Here is a 19,027-nt window from a genome sequence, read left to right on the forward strand (position 1 = left end):
AGACACAAGAGGTCAGAGCACAGGCAAGTCCCAGCTAATCAAGACACTCACCACAACACTGTTAAACAGGCAGCAATCTTTTGAGGGAAAAATTAGGTAGCAAACCGCCTAACATAGGTGCAGTTTCTGGGACCTACTTGTATTCTGGAAGACATTAGTCCTACAGGAGGATTATCACATACAGATAGAACATCAGACAGCATGCTTCAGTACAACAGTTATCAAACTCAAGCTATAGCTTGGCCAAACCATCAGATTGCACACATAAATCCATTTTTTTAAAAAACCTACTTATTTCTAGTACCAACATATTCTTTCACGGCATGTAAGAAGTGAGAATACCATAAAGTTGGTGCATAAATCTTTGCCTTCCCAAGTCTAATGACAAGCCACATCACAGAAGCGCATCTATCTCACTCAAAACCAAGCTCTCCCTTGATAAGGTTAAGGCAATTCACCACTACAAGGGACCAAATGGTTTGCCCAAAACAACACAAGACTTAGAACTCCACAGTTCAGCTACAACAAGGAAAGTCATGCTTCAAGTCCAAGGATGACTTTCCAACATAGTTTTAAAGTCCAAAGGTAAAGTAAAAAGCACAGTGAACTGAAATAAAACCAAGCACCTGAAGCTGCCCACAGACAAGAGCTGGCACCTGCATTCTGAAACCACTTGCATTTTCAACACTACTCTGAAACCACTTACATTTTCAACAACGTATCAGTGATACCGGTTCACAAAAGCAAAACAAGCTTTCAAGATAAAAATATAACAATATAATTGCAAACAGCAAGTTTCTTGGAATGTATTTACAAAAGCAAAGCCAAAGCAAACCAGTTTTACTCTAAGAAACACAAATGATCAGACTCAAGAGGAAACAGACCTTCGTCTAAATCCTGTGACACCAAAAGGTTGCCCTGCTTATTTAAGCTTACACAGGTAATCAAGATGAGGCTAGTTTTATTCCTAATAGCAACAGAAAGACTAACTTCAATCAAAATCAGTATCAAGTCAGACTGACATCAAAGACTGACAGTACCCTGACATTTCATGTTAAATCCTTCAGCCCAGAAATATAAATCCCTAGAATTTGAATTGTCCACTGGAATCAGTGGGAATTACATGCCTAGTATCTTGCATATCTGGAACAAAGCAAAAAAAACAGCTTTTAAGATGCAGTCCTGAAAAACATCAGCACTAGAGACTAAGTGCTTAGAAACCTGAAGGCAAAATAACTTCATACTTTTCAAGTCCGTGCCCCGTATCATACATACTCTCACTCAAGTATATAAGGAATTCAAATCTTTATTTGATATCCATAAACCCATAAACGTTTGCTATTCTCTATTTCTATGCAGGAAGGCAGTTTTCCCCTAAAACATTATGCTTTTTAATAAACAACAAACTTCCAATTCTATTGCATGAAAGGGCTACAAATATACATTTGTTAATCAAGCAGACTACACAGAGATTTTTTGCTTTACAGCGGGCACCTACATTGCTGGTACACTTTGCTGGCTCACTTATCACAGCACTTTGCCCACGTAGTTTAGATTATCATTTTGAAACATGGGCAATTGTCATTATTAAAAATCAAAGGAAAGAATAGGTGCTGAGGCAGGCATTGCAAATCCATTCCTTTTCCAGTCTGTACTCATGGAGCCCATCTTTAGTCACATGCGGATGTCACTGCATTCGACACCAGTCATCTAGTGGCATGAAATACCTTTCCAAAGTCTAGTACAATCGTTAGCAAACCACTTTTCCTCCTGCTGTAACGAAGCCTGCAGCAAGGGGGCTGCCATCCTGTCGGTAGATGGTGCTGCGAAAGATTCCTGGGGAACTTTAACGAAGGACAATAGTTCAGAGTGAAAAGTCTGTTAACCCGGTACTATAAAAACAAGTACGCGTTTAAGACGGGATAAATGTCGACCCTTTCCTGGAAGGAATCATACACAGACAAACCGAGAAGAAGACTTGAAACTAAGCAATAGGAAATTCGGAACATTTCGTATGAATGAAACACATGCTTAACACAAACTATTTCTTCAAAACTACACAGTACATACGTAGATGGAAAAAAGTCCTATAGAAAAAACTGACCAACCATGTCAGCAGGTCAAGCCGCCCAGTACAAGATGGTGGATGCACACAAACGGGGGGAGAACAAGGGATTTAAAAACAAACCACATCCACGGGTTAGTACTTCAAAAATTTCTCTGTCGAGCGCCTGAAAGCCAATGAATCCACTAGCAGGGGGTAGCAAAAAAGTCAGTTAGGACCTTTACTGGCAAGAAAATATTCACTCTAGGTACAGAGAGCTCTGAAAGCAGAGAACACTTGCTTCAAACCTACAAAAGCCTTCAAACCGTACGGAATGGATCCTAGGAAAAATAATTAGACATGTAAAAGTCAATGAACACAGTGATTTATTTCAAAAATAAAAAACGTAAAAACGATTTTTTTTTTCCTCCTTTACAGAAATGTTAATTTCAGTCATGGGATCCGAGTAGGTTTTGTAGAAAAAAAAAGTAGGAGCCAGGTATCGAGTCCTTACAACAAAGAAAATTCCCCCATAACCCTTCCCAGTTTTTACTCCAGATCAACAAGACACTCTCCACCCGGTAACCCCCCCCCCCCCCCAAAAAAAAAAAAAAACAAAACAAGACATTTTTCGTTGCTAGTATAAAAACGACCAAGGTCCAAGTAATAATAAAAAAATAGAGTCCATCAATGACTGTAACACAAAGTATGTGTATGTGTGGCCCAGTCCATCTTCAGAGAGAAAGAAGTGGCACAGGCAGCAGAGGCGACCCTCAGGGGGCATTTAGGAGCTGCTCCCACAGCAGGGAGGCATTTAAAAGGAGCTGCCCTTCGGCGAACGAGGGGAGAAACCATTTAGAAGCTGCCCCTTATCAAAGGGAGGGCTTTCCACGCCATCCCCAATAGGTATGGGCGCTCCAGCTCAGAAAGAGCCGCCCCCGTAGCCTCCCCCACCATACCCTCCTCTGTACGGTCCACTGTTACTGCGGCCCCCCCAGTTGCCGCCCCCTCCTCCACCTCCTCCGCCGCTCTTCATGGGGCCGTAGGAGGCCTGATGCTGGTTGTAGCTGCCGAACCCGCCGTACCCGTTGCCGTAGTCGCCGCCTCCCCCTCCGCCGCCACCTCCGTAGGAACCGCTGCCATAGGACCCGTAACCGCCACCGCCGCCGCCTCCTCCTCCACCGTAACCGCCGTAGCTATTGTAACCGCCGCCTCCTTTGGAAAGACCGTTGTGATCCCGGTTGCCGGATCCGCCGCCGCCCCGGCCCCTTCCTCCGCCTCTGCCGCCCCGGGAAGGCCTAGAACCGCCGCCTCCCCCGCCCGACTGGATGTCCTCCTTGGGCACAGCTTTCTTCACCTCCACTCGGTGCCCCTGGATCGGGTGGAACTTGACCACGGCCGCCTTGTCGGCTGCATCGTGGTTCTGGAAATAGACGAAGCCGAAGCCGCGCTTTTTCCCGCTCTGTTTGTCGGCGATGATCTCAGCCTTCTCCACGGGGCCGAACTGGCTGAAATGCTGCACCAGGTCCCCTTCGCCTACGTCCCCTTTGAGGCCGCCCACAAAGAGCTTCTTCACCTTAGCGTGAGCCCCCGGTTTGGCCGAGTCCTCCCGGGACACGGCCCGCTTCAGCTCCACCGCGTTCCCGTCCACCGCGTGGGGCGACGCGGCCATGGCGGCATCGGCCTCCTCTACCGCCGAGTAAGTGACGAAGCCGAAGCAGCGGGAGCGCTTGGTCTGCGGGTTGAGCACGACCACGCAGTCGGTGAGGGTGCCGTAGGCCGCGAAGTGCTCCCGCAGCCCGGCCTCCGTGGTCTGCACGTTGAGGCCGCCAATGAACAGTTTGCATAGCTGCGAGTTCTCCATGCTGCCGCCGGTGCCGGGGCTGCGCCTGGGCCTGGCGCCGAGACTCCTCCTCCTGTTGGGGGGCAGCTCTGACGGCTCTGTCCCCCCCTTCTCCGTCTTGCCGCTTCTTCCCCCTCGCTTACTGCAAACGGCGCTACCTCACGGCTGCGGCAGCCGCCGGCGATGGCTCCCTCAGCCTGGCTCCAACGCCTTCGCTTCGCCTCACCTGACCAGCAGAAGAGTCAGGGGCGTCCCGGCTGCGGCCGCTCCTCCGGAACGGGGGGTGGGGAGGGGGCAAAACACAGACACGCACAAAATGGCGGCCGCGACTCCTCCACAGCTCGGCCGGCGACTGGTGCCCACACAAAGGGGCCGCTGGGAGCCCCGCCTACCCGGCTGCCGCCGCGCACGCCCCCCGCGATGGAGCAGCCAATGAGAGCTGGCAGCCGGAGCCTTCCTCCACTCACCTTTCAGGGGCGGGGCCTCCGGCAGCGATCGACGAGCTCGGCCGCTAATCAGAGGGCGCGACCTCCGCCGCGCGTCGGCTAAAAGCCCGGGGGTTGGACCGTGACAGACGAGGCGGGCAGCCAATAGGGTCGCGAGTGGCGGCCGGTGATGCGGGGTGCCTTCGGTGCGCGCCGAGAGAAGGGGCGGGGCGGGGGCTGCGCCGGTGCGTCCTGCCCGCGGACGTCAGCCAATGGGCGCGCTCCGGCCCCGCCGCGCGCTTTTCTCCCCCGCGGCCCCGCCCAGCGGGTGGTGGTTGGCGGGGGTGGGGGGGTCTGCGGGCGGCTCGCGCGGGAGCGTTTGAAACGCTGACCGTTACCCGCCGCCTCTCGGGACCCAGCGCTGTGCTTACCTCGTGGCCGCGTTCCCTTCTCCGCCCCTGCCGGCCGCAGCCTCGCACCTTCCCCAGCAGCACGGCATCCCAGGGCCGAGAGTTCCTGACGGGCAGCGACGCCTCTCGTCGGGGGTTTTATCCACCCCGTTTTGTCCAGCTTCTGTCTGCTCCCTCCTAGCGTTAGCGTTAGTCCCGCTTTCCAACACAGAATCAATAGGGTCGGAAAAGACCTTCAAGATACCAAGTCCACCACTAACCAGTGTCACTAAGCTTCACGCGCAGGGATGGGCGCTTCACGCGCAGGGACGGGCGCTTCACGCGCAGGGATGCGGGCTTCACGCGCAGGGACGGGGGCTTCACGCGCAGGGATGGGCGCTTCACGTGCAGGGACGGGAGCTTCACGCGCAGGGATGCGGGCTTCACGCGCAGGGATGCACTTCAAAGAACCGAAACAGCCAAAAATACTTTATCACGAAGAAGGGCTCAGGTTCAGCTGCCTCAGCTTTCTGCATGATCCCACGAGTGCTGGTGCTGGCAGGAGGGGAAGGAAGCAGAACTGCAACACCCCCATGGATCACATCATCTCCTGTGGAAAGGCACCCATAGAGACTCACAGACACAAGCGTGACGTTGGCTGCACTGCAAGGGTCGTTAAGCACAGCCCCAGGTGAAGTCCAGAGAGAGTGAACATTCCACACAAAGGTTATTCTGTGTTCCTCTTCAGGTGGTGTCAATACCAGAGATTAACACTGTTGGTGAAATCTGTACTCATTTCTATCAGCTGGCCAAGTTTTCCTGCTTCAGGCTAAGAAGCTGTGATTACCATTAACCACCAGGATTAATGCTTGCAGTAGAGTAATCTGATTTTTCTTAAATTGAATTCTTTTATAGCCAGGTATTAAGAGCAACTTATTAATATGACAGGAATATTAAATGTCTCTGTGTGACAGCCACTTACAGGGAAAGATGTCATGTGTTTAGATCCATTTATCTCCATGCATGGACATCATAATTTTATCTATTTTTAGAGAAGAGAATATGTCCATAATGGCACTGGAATACTTGTGGGTTTAAAACAAACAAATCCCACTCTATTAAAAAGGACCCAAAGACCTCCCTCCCAGAGGCCATCTGCAAGCTCCTTACAATTACAGGAAATACAAAAATACATTTTGCCCACCACTTACTGTAAAAAACTGTGTGTCCCTTCCAAAGATGAATTAATATCTGCTTCATAGAGAAAATAACCCACGAGAGTTTTATAGACGCTTAATAATTTACAGCGAAAGGAAGAAACATTAAGAGGAGCTAATTCTGGCCTCAGTGGGTAGCAGAGAGAACAGAACACTTGTTTATGACTCACTTTCTCTCCCTGAATGCAAGACAGACAAGTAGGCCAGGGAAGAGATCAAAGAAAGTCACTCCTTTCAGCAGGAGAAGATGAGGGTCTTAAAGATGTGAGCAAATCCCTGACACAACTTAAGTATAAAACACAGCCCAACTGCTTCCTTTTCTGTTTGCACTTCTGACTGGTTGATTTAATGAAAGGAAAACACCTCTAAAATACATATACCCATGTCTTGCAGATAGAAATGTCTCCTCTGATAACCACAGAACAGCCAAGGGCTGCTTGACTTGGTGTCCTCCTGTCCACTGTCCCTTCCCAGCTACCGTGTAAGTGACCTCATGTAGTTCATGGACTCACGTTCAGTCCCCACACTGGAAGGGCCAAGCTCACTGCACGTGTACATGTGCCCTGACACATACTACCAGGCTTCAGCAATGCAGGCTGTCCCAGTCAGCTAAACAGGAGTTCCTCCTGCACATATCCCACAGACTCATAGCAGCTCACCTGAGCCACCACAGAGACTCCAACCAATCCTCTCCAGTTTCTGTTGGATTCATGCCTGGTCAGCATGCCAGGTCATTGTTGTACACATTCCTATGAACTATGTGCCTTTACGTGCTCCTGAAATGTGCCTTTTCCCTCTACAGCTGCGTCAGCCACTGCAAGCGCGACCTACAACAAGTACTGTAGTGATAGGACAAGGGGTAATGGGTTAAAACTTAAACAGGGGAAGTTTAGATTGGATATAAGGAGGAAATTCTTTCCTGTTAGGGTGGTGAGGCACTGGAATGGGTTGCCCAGGGAGGTTGTGAATGCTCCATCCCTGGCAGTGTTCAAGGCCAGGATGGACGAGGCCTTGGGTGAGATGGTTTAGTGTGAGGTGTCCCTGCCCATGGCAGGGGAGTTGGAACTGGATGATCTTAAGGTCCTTTCCAACCCTAACTATTCTATGATTCTATACTGCAGCGTGAGTGCAGAACCAAAGAACGAATCTCACACTGGGCACGTGGGATGTGACAAGCCTGCTAAAACAGACAACACCCCAACACCTACAGCAGTTTCTCCACCACATATTCAATTTGCTTTTAACTACATATGAGTAAATGCATAATACGTATTTCAAATTCCTTAGGCACACGCCATTGAAAAGGAAATACATACCTTTCCCTCATGACAGGGCAGTCACAGCATTATATTGTTTCCACTGTGATAGCAACCTTTAGAATAAAAATTCATTGCAAAAGCAGTTTAAGTTTCTAACACAGGTAAAAGCTCCACCTGTATCATCACCTAAAGAAAATGTGTTTCTCAAATGAAAGGCACTGGCCAAACAATACATGGTGTTAAAGGGCTTCTAGGGATACTTTAGTTGGCATTGGAGTATTGGAAGCAAACCCATGGCATTTTTATGTGTGAAATATTCCAGTTATTCCAGTAGAACTCATACTACCTAGAGTCCACAGGAGGGCATCACTGCTCAAGAGATCATAAAACAGGCAGCTGAACAGTGCCTTCCAGGGTTAGGCTTCCTGTGATATCACATACTGGTTAGTAAAAGCTCATACAAAATCAATTATTAAGGAAGTAATATTTTAATCATCTAAACCCTTGTAGAAACACAAAGTCATACGCTTTTAATTTGCTTCAACCTCTTTAATCTAGCCTGTATCAGTGTGGCTGGCTTCCATAATCAACAAGTATTGACTCACTCTTTCAAAACAATTGAAGTTTATCAACTGGACTTTTTGTATGTCTGGTTAGTATAGTGCAATGTTCTAGATTTAGGTCTGGTTTTACCTTTCAACAGACTAAGAACATTATCATTGATACGGATTTCATCTTGATTTTTCTAAATATACATAGGTGGAAACGGCTGGAAATAGAGCAGGTTCAACCATCATTATCCCAATCACTCTGAGACCCACACACTTTCAGGCAAGGATTTTTAATCTCCTCATTTCAAACAGCTATTACTAGACTTGTAGAAGCCTCCCTCCTACCTAAATCATCCCCTCAGGCAGAGAGTAATTTTGCAATTCATAGGAAGACATATTTAATAAAACATGCAGCAGCACCACCGACTTCCCCATCCTGGCCCCTGGCTTTAGCCGAAAGTCTGAAGAACTTAAAAGAGATAAAACAATCCTTGAGAGAGCTCTTGCTTTTTTGGCAATAGATGTATCTTTCTCTCTGTTCTGCTGATTGCACTTGTATCCACATAAACACCAACCTGTGATCTCACTTTTGAGGCTAGCATGAATTAGCACTGGTTGGGAGAGGCTTTTAATTGAAAAGATTGATGAACATGCACTGAGAGAAAGCTAGATAGTCTTTTGCTACCTGAAGTTTGAATATGAGACTCTTCAGGATAAAGATTTCTCCCTAGTGCAAATTCAGATGGGGAATAAACCATTGCCCCTCTCTTTTATTTGCTTAATACAATATAAGATATTCTACAGGAAAAAAGAGTAACTACAGAATAACTCACAGGAACTATTTCTCAGTAAGTAGTTTCAAAAGTTCATCTTACTGAACAAAGCCTTCCCTGAGCCCTTTGTAGGGGGAGTGTGCTGAAAGAGAGGAACACACCTTTGTGAAGGGTGAAGAAGAAAGACATCAGAGAACTGAATTCACATCTTTTTCTTTGGAATTACAGTACCATTTTTCCTTAAATCCTGCCTCTCTCCTCTTCTCTCTGAAGCTCAATTTCTCTTTTCCTCTTTCATCTCTTCACTTTTCTGTCATAATTGATGATTTCCTTTCTTCTCTTTCCTAAAAGTTCGTATAAGATCAGGTCATAATTTGCAGTGATAGGATGAAAGTAAGACAGCAAAACTGCATCTCAAAAGTCAAGCTTCTCGTCGTAAAGGATCAAAGAACCCAGCAATGCTGGGACAGATGCAAGAGGGTACATCTTTCACTGTATCTTAGTCCAAGGCAGACCAGGATCATAAGTTTTGCCACAGGAAGACCTGGAGCCAGCAGTGATCTCAGCCATGCTCTGATCTTTATTCATCTGCAAATCTTTCTTTATGTATTTTCCACTTAAAATCTATTTGCTTTTTTTTCCCTTGCCTATTCCTAGTTCCCATCTATTTCTTGTTCACAGAGCCTCTGTAGGGTGGTGGGGTTTTTTTGTGGTGCTGCTGCATGACTGATATTCAGCTTTGCTTGCAAACAGCAGGAAGAGTTATGCTATGAAGTACCTGAAATTAGCTGTAAGATATCCCTGCTATTCAAGAAGTTTTAGAACTAGGTGCGTAAAAGCCAGGCTTTCTAGACACAAAACAGCAACCTAGAATTCATATTTTTCATTCAGAAAAGCAAAACTGTCATCACAGTTTGAAACACGCAGGGACATTGAAACAGACTGAGATTAACAGGAAACCCCTTTTGATTAGTTAAATATTCCTTCACTAACCATGAGGACAGTGAAAGATGCTGTGGCATGAGAACAGCAGGGTTTGGTGCTCACTGTGCTGTAGAATAAAAAATAAGAGATACAAATTATCATATTCCCCCAAAATCTATGAGCTATTGGAATAATTCATTCTTTGGCAGAGATGACTCTGGGGAAACATCAGCTGGAGAAGTTCTAGAGAGCTACAAAGGATTGAATCAGGGTTTGGACAGTGGAAACTATTATACAGTCTGAATTAATGCTGTCACACTCCTATTACAATTACTCACATCTTATCTAGTTTTCAGTAAGAAAAGTAACTTGGCTGAACCCAAAAATAAAGATGCTAACCTTCCAACCAGAGAGTATCGATCTTCATCTCAACTGTGTGCCAGCTGAAAGCTCATAGCATAATATGTTTTAAATGAACATGCTATTATAAGTAACTCATTTAAAGTTAAAGCACATTTTCAAACAGTTGACTTTTCATTATAGGCATGACCTAAATTGAGATGTATGGACCAGAATGAAACCTTAAGGATATTGCAAAGCCGTTCTCTAGAGCTATGCAATACCATGGAGTGAGAATTAAACTCCAGGTAGTGAAACCAAGTGATTTTTATGATCTTTTCCAATTAGGAAAAAACTGCCAAGTTATGGAGCAGTGCACCCACTTACACACAGATATCAATCCTTCTTCGTATTTACTGTGCATACATAGCTGGCATCCAGATATTGCTAGTTTGGTCATATTATAATCCATTTGCTGAAGACAAATAGGGAGTTGATCTCTCCATCAAGCAGGAAAGTGAGAAGGGGCTGTGGTTTTCCTCCATCATAACATATTATCTTACTTTATGGACACCATCTAGCACATCTGACACTAACATAAGAGATTTCCAATTATTCTTGCTTCTTTCTCTGTGCCTCTTTGAAGTGCTATAAAGAATAATAGTTATGAGGAAGAACTGTTCCAGATCCTTCACAGGTGTTATGAGTCACTGAGCCAGCTCTTAGCCAGACTGCTATTAAAGAACTCTTACACCTAGGAAGCTGAGAAATCATATGTATACATCTCTACTACACCTTGCTTTCTGAAGAAGGGAGCTGCACCAAGAGTACCCAGCCACCAGCAACAATTCCTGCTCAGCAAGGAATCGTGTAAAAGCCAAAGCAAAAGGTGAGCTCAAAGGACTTGCATGTTAGAGAATCTTTTCACCAACAGACTGTTGCCAACACAACAAAAGTTGCAAACTTAAAGCTGAAAAACTGTTTATTATGGCACCTGATCATTTACCCTGACTTTCCACACTGCCCGTAGTCTGGATGCCAGAACCCGGTAGCCAGAGTAATAGCATACCTTTACTGCAAGAAGATGAGATGTGGACCCCGTTTACTATCAGCTGGCTGGTTTAGATGATAGTGCCCCAAGCTCTGTGCTTGTAATGGTTAATTGCTGCCTGGTTTAAAACTGGCTTGGGAACATTTACACAAGCAGAGCTCATGCCTCAAGCTGCTGTACAACCAGATGCTTGGAAAACATGTTCCAATTGATTTCTATATGAATATCATGCCTGGCAGGCTTTTAGGATCAGGCATTTATTGCAATGATTGTGCTAAGGTGATAACCTATTTAATGATTGGCATTCAGTATAGTGACAATCAACACACTTTTGAGGTTTCCTATTCCCTTGTTTGCTTTGCAAACTGCAACAGAAATCCCTAATAAAACTCTTAAAATCATCCCACAACTGCTACCATTTCCTATGATAGAGCCATCTCTGAACTGCTGAAACCCCACAAGGCAGCGTTTCTAAATTCACACTGGACATTGCCAAGCCAATTGCAGCTTTATCTGCAATATGTTTTAACTTTTTGTTATCAGGTTATGCAGAAAGTTTGCTTCCCATTACAGCTGCAGTCCTGCCTCCCCGTCAGTTATCAGAGTCTACTGATAAAGGCTATTTTTTCATCATTTAATATTGAGCAATTTAGAAATATCCTGATTATTTATATAAAGCAAACACAATTCTGCTGTCCATCAGCCTGTTTTACAAACAGGCACTACAGCGTTTACCTACCCGGCTATAGATTCCACTTTGCATACATACCTTTGACATCAGGCATAAACAGACCAAGAGCTGCTACACCCAGAAGCCTCTGATGTCAGATGTGACCTTATTCACACCAGGTTACAACAGAACTAAAGCCACAGAACGCAGCAGATTGACATGGATGTAAAACCAAGGGGTTCACACATTAAACACTTCAGTCTTCCCATAGAAGGAGGACTGCATACAGTGTTATATTAGAACCAGAGGTCTGTATAAATAAGCAGCCTGCCCTTTGTTTGACATGTATAAATGGAATCAGAACATCTAATTTTCTCAATTTATTTCCTTTATAAACAGATAACGCATTTTTATGGCTGGTTCTGATGTGTACCTAGGATGTTGCATGTTTAGGTCCTGATCAACTTCCTGGGTTACACTGCAACCAGAAGCAGTTCTGAAGCACATTGGGAAAGCTTTGTTGTTCCAGTATTTTTGACATAATCAAAACCAGCAAGTGCTAGAAATGTTATTAGGAAAGTCCATTCACATTGCTGGATTGTAGCATTTTGGTTAAATTTTCTGAATATAAAGCAATGGGCTTAAAATGAAGGAAATTTTAGGGGCAATGTCTTCCTAACAGTAAATCAGGCACTTGAATACCTAATTTTGGATTACCACAGGTGTTTAAAAACAGGCTAGACAAACACAGCATGAACAGATACAAACATACTAGAAGCAGGAGGTTCATCTGATCTCAGAGGCTCCCTCCACCTCTATATGACAACTACAAGCATGACAACTAACAATATTTGGGGGTAATAAGCTCTTACCTGCACTTTAGTTACAGCATCAGTCTCATTCATCCCCCAAATCCTACTGCTTTTCAAAATCATCCCCTCAAAAAACACTCAAGACCCAGTAAGACAGACTCAAGTGCTCTCAAATGCTTTGTCTGAAGGTTCCTACTTCTCTAATTTAATAGGGAATTTTCTCATCTAGTTTTCCTGAGTCTGTCCCACACAAACACATTCTAACTCTGGACTATTTGCTGCCTTTCCTAGTACTGGAGAGCCACAGAGTGGTTCATATGAGACTGAGATACTGGGGGTTAAGAGGACCCAGGTAGGAATTCAGAAGTTTAAACAGCAATGTACCAAATAGCACATCCTAAGAATAAACCAGTTCCTTTCCTGTCCCATAAACATTCACTCTAAATATTTAATAAGGAAATGTTAAATGCTGATTCTTATAAACAAGGGACTATAAAAGCTATACTGGGCTTTTACTGGAAAAGCTGATAATACTAAAGCCCCTTTTCAATATGTGCTAGTGTAATATTCAATGCTTCGCTTTTCAGGAAGATTTTTATATCTCTGGAGTGTAAGCTAAAATAGCAATTTATAATGAAAATACCATTATCTTAATTGCAGTAGAGCAAATAATACATTTAATAAGATGTGCATGCCCTTTCCAGGCAGCTTACTGTGTTTTCCTGTCTCCCTCAGTTAAGAAAGCAATAAGCCATCTGCAGATGTTTACGTATGAAATCCAGCACAGGGAAAACATTTGCACTGCGGAGCAGATAAGATAATTGAAAATGAAATGGCAAGATAAGGTGTTTGACAGGGTGGAGGGAATCCATCCCCGTGACTCCTGGTCCTTTCTCCTCCCTGCTCATCGCTGTTCGCCTCTGCCTGGATTCCAGAGCCTGGTTTATTCCTCAGCAGCCTCCCAACAGACCGGTGGATTCAGTCGCAGCTGGAAATAGTGGAAGTGTGGATTGTTTCAGGAAGAGAAGAAAGGGGAGTTTAAGTATTGCTTTAGCAGCAGATGGCTTTGCTTCCGATCCTTTCATGCACAAAGGAGACGTGTGTGCTGGCTTGGTAACCAACTCAAAACGGGAAAAGATCAATTGGTAAAGGCAGTGTGGATTTGACTTGAATTTTGCATCAGGTAAGAAGTCAGAGAATCCATGCAACTGTGGCAAAAGTTACTGAAATACAGCTTTTGAAGGATTGTTGTAGTCTGTACATCCTGTATTTAAAACTGAATAGAAAGTTTCCTCCGCATTTTATCTGTGCACCACTTTGGAACTGAATAAACAGATGATGTTTGCAACTGAAATATTCACTGGTCACTCTGAAGGGATGGGACTATGCATCTTTAACATAGGTAAGGAAATACTTAGCAAAGAAAGCCTTTTAAAACTCATTTGAATTTTAGACACTGCTTTTAACTTTCTTTTGCTTATGCATGTTTCAGTAATGTTTCTGCATCCAGAGGAATGAAACGAGTAGGTTAATTTTATCATTTCCTCATCATATACTCTTAGTATAGTAAGGAATCTTTTTCCAAATGCATGGATTATGGATGGAAGTAATTGGTTCTCTTATTAAACAATCCGGCTCTGATATCAGCTGTAGTTCAAGGATACTGATCCCACTAGTATTTATTAGCTTAAACCAATGCCAGTATGTATTACAATGTAGTTCATCATGCTGCAGTAAGTACTTGTGTACCTTATTTACCTAATGCTGTGAATACTCCAGATTTTTAAACAGGACAAGTGTAATAGTTTTATTGCCAAAGAAATGTTTAAATTGCCTTGCAGGATGACATGTACTAAAGCTACACTTTTAGCTCACAGTGCAAACCAAACAGTGACATTAAATTAAGCTTTTTGCTGAAAAAAAGGACAATGTAGATGATGAGTGTGCCTAAAGCTGATCTACTGAGTGAGCTGATCAGAAGGCAGCTCTACCTACCATTTGCCTAATGATGGAAAGTGCCAAAGAAGCCCTGCACCCACACTGAATTACTGGGAGAGGACATTCATCACTTCCCATCAAACCATCTTATGCAAGCGGAGATAAATAAGCAGGCATAGCAAATAGTGCATAAAATATTACAAACCTGGCTCAGCCTCCTGTCCTTTGAGTCCCCACAGCTTCTCCTGCTCTCATAGAAAGCAGGGAAGAGCAGAGCTTGTCTTTGAAGCTGTCTTGCTTCCAAGCCAGGTCCCCTGCTAACACCTGATCTTTCCTCAAAGGGCAGGGCTCAGATCTGGGCGAGTCAGGTGAATACCAAAGAGAAAGATCACCCTTGGGATAAAGCAGCCAGACTTTAAACCCTCACACATCTGAAGTGGCTGCAAAGCTCATCAGAGTGACATTTATCACTGCTTGGCCTCTTATCCTTCCAGCACATGCATCCTTCTGTCTGCTGATAAATCCAGCCAGGCAATTAGTGCTGCTCCAGGGAAAAGTGGATTATAGGATGAGTATCACCTGAAGGTGCTGTTGCCCAGCCACAGCATTGGTTTCTCCAGGCTGTGACTGTGCTGGCTTCAGAGTCCCTTTCATTTCTCATGGACCCATTAGGAGGGGAGTTTTTGCAAGCTGGTGCACACGCTGTAGGGTACATAGTTCTTGTGCTTGTCCTACTGAAGCAGGGGCACCTGCAAGGGACTACAAAGTCTATCTAAGCCACTAGACTTCAACAGCTATTGCAGCATGACTGTACAGGTTTTGTGCCATGCCCTCAATATAGCTGTGGCCATGCTGGGTGGGTTATTTAGGGAGACTTAGGCTTAATGTTGGCCCCTGACCACAAAGTCACAGCAGGGAACATCAGGTCCACATGTATAGCTACTGCCATTTCTCACCCCAACATGACTACAGTACTTAAAAAGTATATTTCAACCAGAATGAGAGTGGTAATAGATGCTCCAAAGCTGGTTGTGTTGGTTTGGATACTTCTTTTGCAAAAGTATCAGGATAAAGCAGTCCAGGGTGTAAATCTAGCTGGAATATTCTTTCAATGCCTGGGGGTAAATAGTTAGAGAATCATAGTTGCCAGTTTAACCCTGGATTTGGTGTTTAACCTCATGCAAGCAACCAAACAGTTTTATTCATTAGTGATTAAATAAGGAATTTAATTACTATTAATTAATCACAGAATCATAGGATCACAGAATAGTTTGGGTTGGAAAGAACCTTGAGATCATGAAGTTCGAACCCCCCTGCCATGGGCAGGGACACCTCACACTAAACCATACAACCCAAGGCTTCGTCCAACCTGGCCTTGAACACCACCAGGGATGGAGCATTCACAACCTCCCTGGGCAACCCATTCCAGTGCCTCACCACCATAACAGGAATTTCCTCCCTTTATCCAATCTAAACTTCCCCTGTTTAAGTTTTAACCCATTACCCCTTGTCCTATCACTACAGTCCCTAATGAAGCGTCCATCCCCAGCATCCCTATAGGACCCCTTCAGATACTGGAAGGCTGCTATGAGGTCTCCACGCAGCCTTCTCTTCTCCAGGCTGAACAGCCCCATCTTTCTCAGCCTATATTCATATTGGAGGTGCTCCAGTCCCCTGATCTATTAATCTATTAAAATTAATAGATTAATTTAATAATATATAACATTAATTAGATAAAATAATTAGAAATAATTTCTATTAAAAGGTTGATAAATCTTCTACACCTAAGCAGGTTATTTCTAGTAATAATGAAACATCCACCTATCCCTTCTTTTTGTGCATTCCTATTGCTTTCCTATTGCTTCTTCACCCTCCTTTCTCCACAGCCTCTCAAAACTCTGGTATTTATTACTAGGGGTGAAGCATGACCTCCTGCCAGCTAGTTTTCCAGTAATTCCTACTTCAAAAAGGAATTAAGGTGAGTTACAATTGAGTTTTGAAAGGTGGATGTATAGAACCTGCTTATCCCTTGTTTCAAGTTCAAAAGTAATGCTTTACATCCTTCTTTTTTCCTTTCCCAGGTTGGAAACAACCTCTTTCTGGCCAGAAAGCTGGTGAGCCTTTCATTTAAGATTAACTTCTTTCCTCAGTGAGAAATTCAAACCCACCGAGATACTCTGCTGAACCTAATTCTTCCCATTAATAGCAGTTTCATAACAACAGAACTGTACTAATATCAGAAGTGTTGCTTGACACATGTTCAAGTGTGAATTGAAGGAGGAATCAATTGGGGGTCTCATATGTCAAACTTGTGAATGGTGTGCAGGGAAATGAGACAGCCTTTGGCAGCTACTGATATGGCAATAATTGTGTGTGTAACTGAGGTGATACCTGTTTGCTTTATATTTGTCTCAGATTACATTGAGCAAAGAGGACATACTACCTGTAATACACAAGCAGAACAGGAGACTCCTTTAAATATGTAATTCATTGGGGTGTTGAATATCCCATAAGCTAAATCAGACGTCATTTTGATTAAGCCAGAGGGAGTTGGGATTTTAGCTCACGTCACTTTCTAGTTCTAGAGACAACGTAAGTGTGATGCCTAAGCTAGCAACATGATGGCAGAACCCAATTCTTTCTTGATAATGGAAAAGCAACAGATTATCCTCATTGGAATTCCTTAAAGCTTGCTAAATCTTTGGCTGACACAGATCTTCAGACATTGTATTTTGAAAAGCAAAGTTTGTCGACAGTTGTAAAGGGGGATTTGTAGCAAAACGTTCACACAAGTTTAATCAGAGCTATCATTGCTGTTTCTTATATGTCACAATCATTACAGGTCTGTAACACTGTCAGTGCAGAACCTGCATCAACCTCCATCCATCTATATACACAAAACCACTAATACCCAACCACTGGCTTCCCCAGTGCTGTAATTAGATTTGCTGAAAACTAACTAAACTAAACTAACTAACAAAAAAAGGGCATCAACTGCAACGAGAGACTCACGTCAATCATTGCCTTGGAAAGCTTAATACAAAGTACATTCTAAATAACACTAGGTTTTGTTCACAGGACGGGAAATGCTTCATGATGGATAAAGCCATTCAGGACCCCAGCAAGATTCTGGCTAATCAGACTATCTCCAACATCAGCTATTCTCAGTTCTTGAACTTTGACACGTGCCAGCCCTCCTTCCTTGCAGAATCCTTGCTTATTACAGCCTACACATTAGTTACAATCGTGGGGCTTTTTGGAAATCTTTGCCTGATTGTTATAATAAAAAGAAGGAAAGAAGCTCAAAACGTCACCAATATTCTGATTGCCAACCTCTCTTTATCAGATGTCTTGATCTGTATCATGTGTATCCCTGTCACAGTTGCATATACCTTAATGGACTATTGGATATTTGGGGAAGCTATGTGTAAAATAAGTTCCTTCATACAAAGTATATCTGTCACAGTCTCCATTTTCTCACTTGTATTGATTGCTATTGAGAGATATCAGTTAATTGTGAACCCCCGTGGCTGGAAGCCTAATATTTCACATGCTTACTGGGGAATTCTTTTCATCTGGGGGTTTTCCCTTGTAATATCCATTCCTTTTTTAATATTTCACCAATTAACTGATGAGCCCTTCAAACACTTGTCTTTCCATAGTGATTTCTACAAGAACAAAGTTGCTTGTATTGAAGCATGGCCATCAGTTACAGAAAGACTCATTTTTACCACTAGTCTGCTGGTTTTCCAGTACTGCTTCCCACTGGGGTTTATTTTTATCTGTTATCTCAGGATATTTGTATGTCTTCGAAGGAGACACGGGAAAATAGACAGGATGAGAGAGAATGAGAACAGACTGAGTGAAAACAAAAGGATTAGCGTGATGTTGGTATCAATTGTTGTGACTTTTGCAGCTTGCTGGTTGCCTCTCAATGTGTTCAATGTGGTTTTTGACTGGAACTACGAGGCACTAATGAGCTGTAATCATAATCTAGCATTTACAATATGCCACCTCGTGGCCATGATCTCAACGTGTGTCAATCCCATCTTCTATGGGTTCCTCAACAAGAACTTTCAGAAGGACTTGGTAGTATTAGCTCAGCACTGCAGATGCTCAGCGTCAGAAGAGGTATATGAAAACATTGCCCTTTCAAATCTCCAAACTGACGCATCAAAGGGATCTCTGAAATTAAATAATCCCCCTCTGGAGATCTAGAACAATCCAACAGGTTCTGAAGTCTTGCCCTTTGGTGCAGATGACCACTTTCTGTAGGTCTAGATCATGTCATCACTGAGTTTAGAGGATGCTGTTGGCATTTAGTTCAGCAAAAAGAGGATTATGCTCCCATAGGCACACTCTTACGATGGTATTAATGCTAATAAAACCACCTCCAAGAGTGCTAAGATTAATAATAATGAATTATAAAGAGTATTCACCTCTTTTTTAATCCACAATTTCCAAGTCATTGGCATGCTACCTTAGCACTGCTAAAAATATTTCTATTTCAGCCCCTGATGCAGTCGTCCTTCATTAACACCCCAGGAAACCAGGAATACTGCAGCATTCCTAACTGCATCAGCCTTCTCACTGTCTCCTGGCCTTTTGATTTTCTGCCCCTCCACTGTTCCCACCTCTGGTTGATCTGTACTACAGTTTATAGCCGTTCACGGAGTAAGGAAGGCTCTTGGAGTTATCCTAAGCCTCCACTGTCTTGCTTAGTCCTTACAGGAGAAGTAGTTTTAGTGTCAGGCCCCAGGTGGTTTAAAAACAGCCACAAAATGAGCACTAG

The 19,027-nt window shown here is 43.9% G+C and overlaps 2 protein-coding genes and 1 long non-coding RNA gene across 7 annotated transcripts; 1 reads left to right on the plus strand and 2 right to left on the minus strand.

Moving 5' to 3' along the window:
- Window positions 1-1,286: 1,286 nt before the first annotated feature.
- On the minus strand, window positions 1,287-4,294 carry HNRNPA0 (heterogeneous nuclear ribonucleoprotein A0). The gene has a single exon (XM_061352043.1). The coding sequence runs from the start codon at window positions 3,906-3,908 to the stop codon at window positions 2,967-2,969; it is 942 nt and encodes a 313-aa protein (XP_061208027.1). The 5' UTR covers window positions 3,909-4,294; the 3' UTR covers window positions 1,287-2,966.
- A 1,177-nt stretch (window positions 4,295-5,471) lies between these two features.
- On the plus strand, window positions 5,472-18,635 carry LOC133211587 (neuropeptide Y receptor type 6-like). Of its 5 annotated transcripts, XM_061352072.1 has the most exons (6): window positions 5,472-6,399; window positions 12,589-12,649; window positions 13,233-13,699; window positions 16,122-16,213; window positions 16,317-16,349; window positions 17,314-18,635. In XM_061352072.1, the coding sequence occupies exon 6, from the start codon at window positions 17,329-17,331 to the stop codon at window positions 18,451-18,453; it is 1,125 nt and encodes a 374-aa protein (XP_061208056.1). In that variant the 5' UTR covers window positions 5,472-6,399; window positions 12,589-12,649; window positions 13,233-13,699; window positions 16,122-16,213; window positions 16,317-16,349; window positions 17,314-17,328; the 3' UTR covers window positions 18,454-18,635. The 5 variants fall into 5 exon arrangements, with proteins under 5 accessions (XP_061208056.1, XP_061208054.1, XP_061208053.1 ...); XM_061352070.1 differs by lacking the exons at window positions 5,472-6,399; window positions 12,589-12,649 and adding an exon at window positions 13,790-13,820 and having other exon boundaries at window positions 13,282-13,699; XM_061352069.1 differs by lacking the exons at window positions 5,472-6,399; window positions 12,589-12,649 and adding an exon at window positions 16,651-16,827 and having other exon boundaries at window positions 13,282-13,699.
- On the minus strand, window positions 12,726-15,161 carry LOC133211591 (uncharacterized). Its single transcript, XR_009725239.1, has 2 exons — window positions 14,441-15,161; window positions 12,726-13,285 (listed from the first exon to the last, which is right to left on the minus strand). It is a non-coding gene; the product is annotated as an uncharacterized LOC133211591 (long non-coding RNA).
- Window positions 18,636-19,027: the final 392 nt, after the last annotated feature.

Source organism: Neopsephotus bourkii, unplaced genomic scaffold (genome assembly GCF_033783945.1).
Source record: "Neopsephotus bourkii isolate Nb327-2 ecotype Australia unplaced genomic scaffold, CSIRO-AGI_Nbou_v1 NB_620, whole genome shotgun sequence".
NCBI lineage: Eukaryota > Metazoa > Chordata > Aves > Psittaciformes > Psittacidae > Neopsephotus > Neopsephotus bourkii.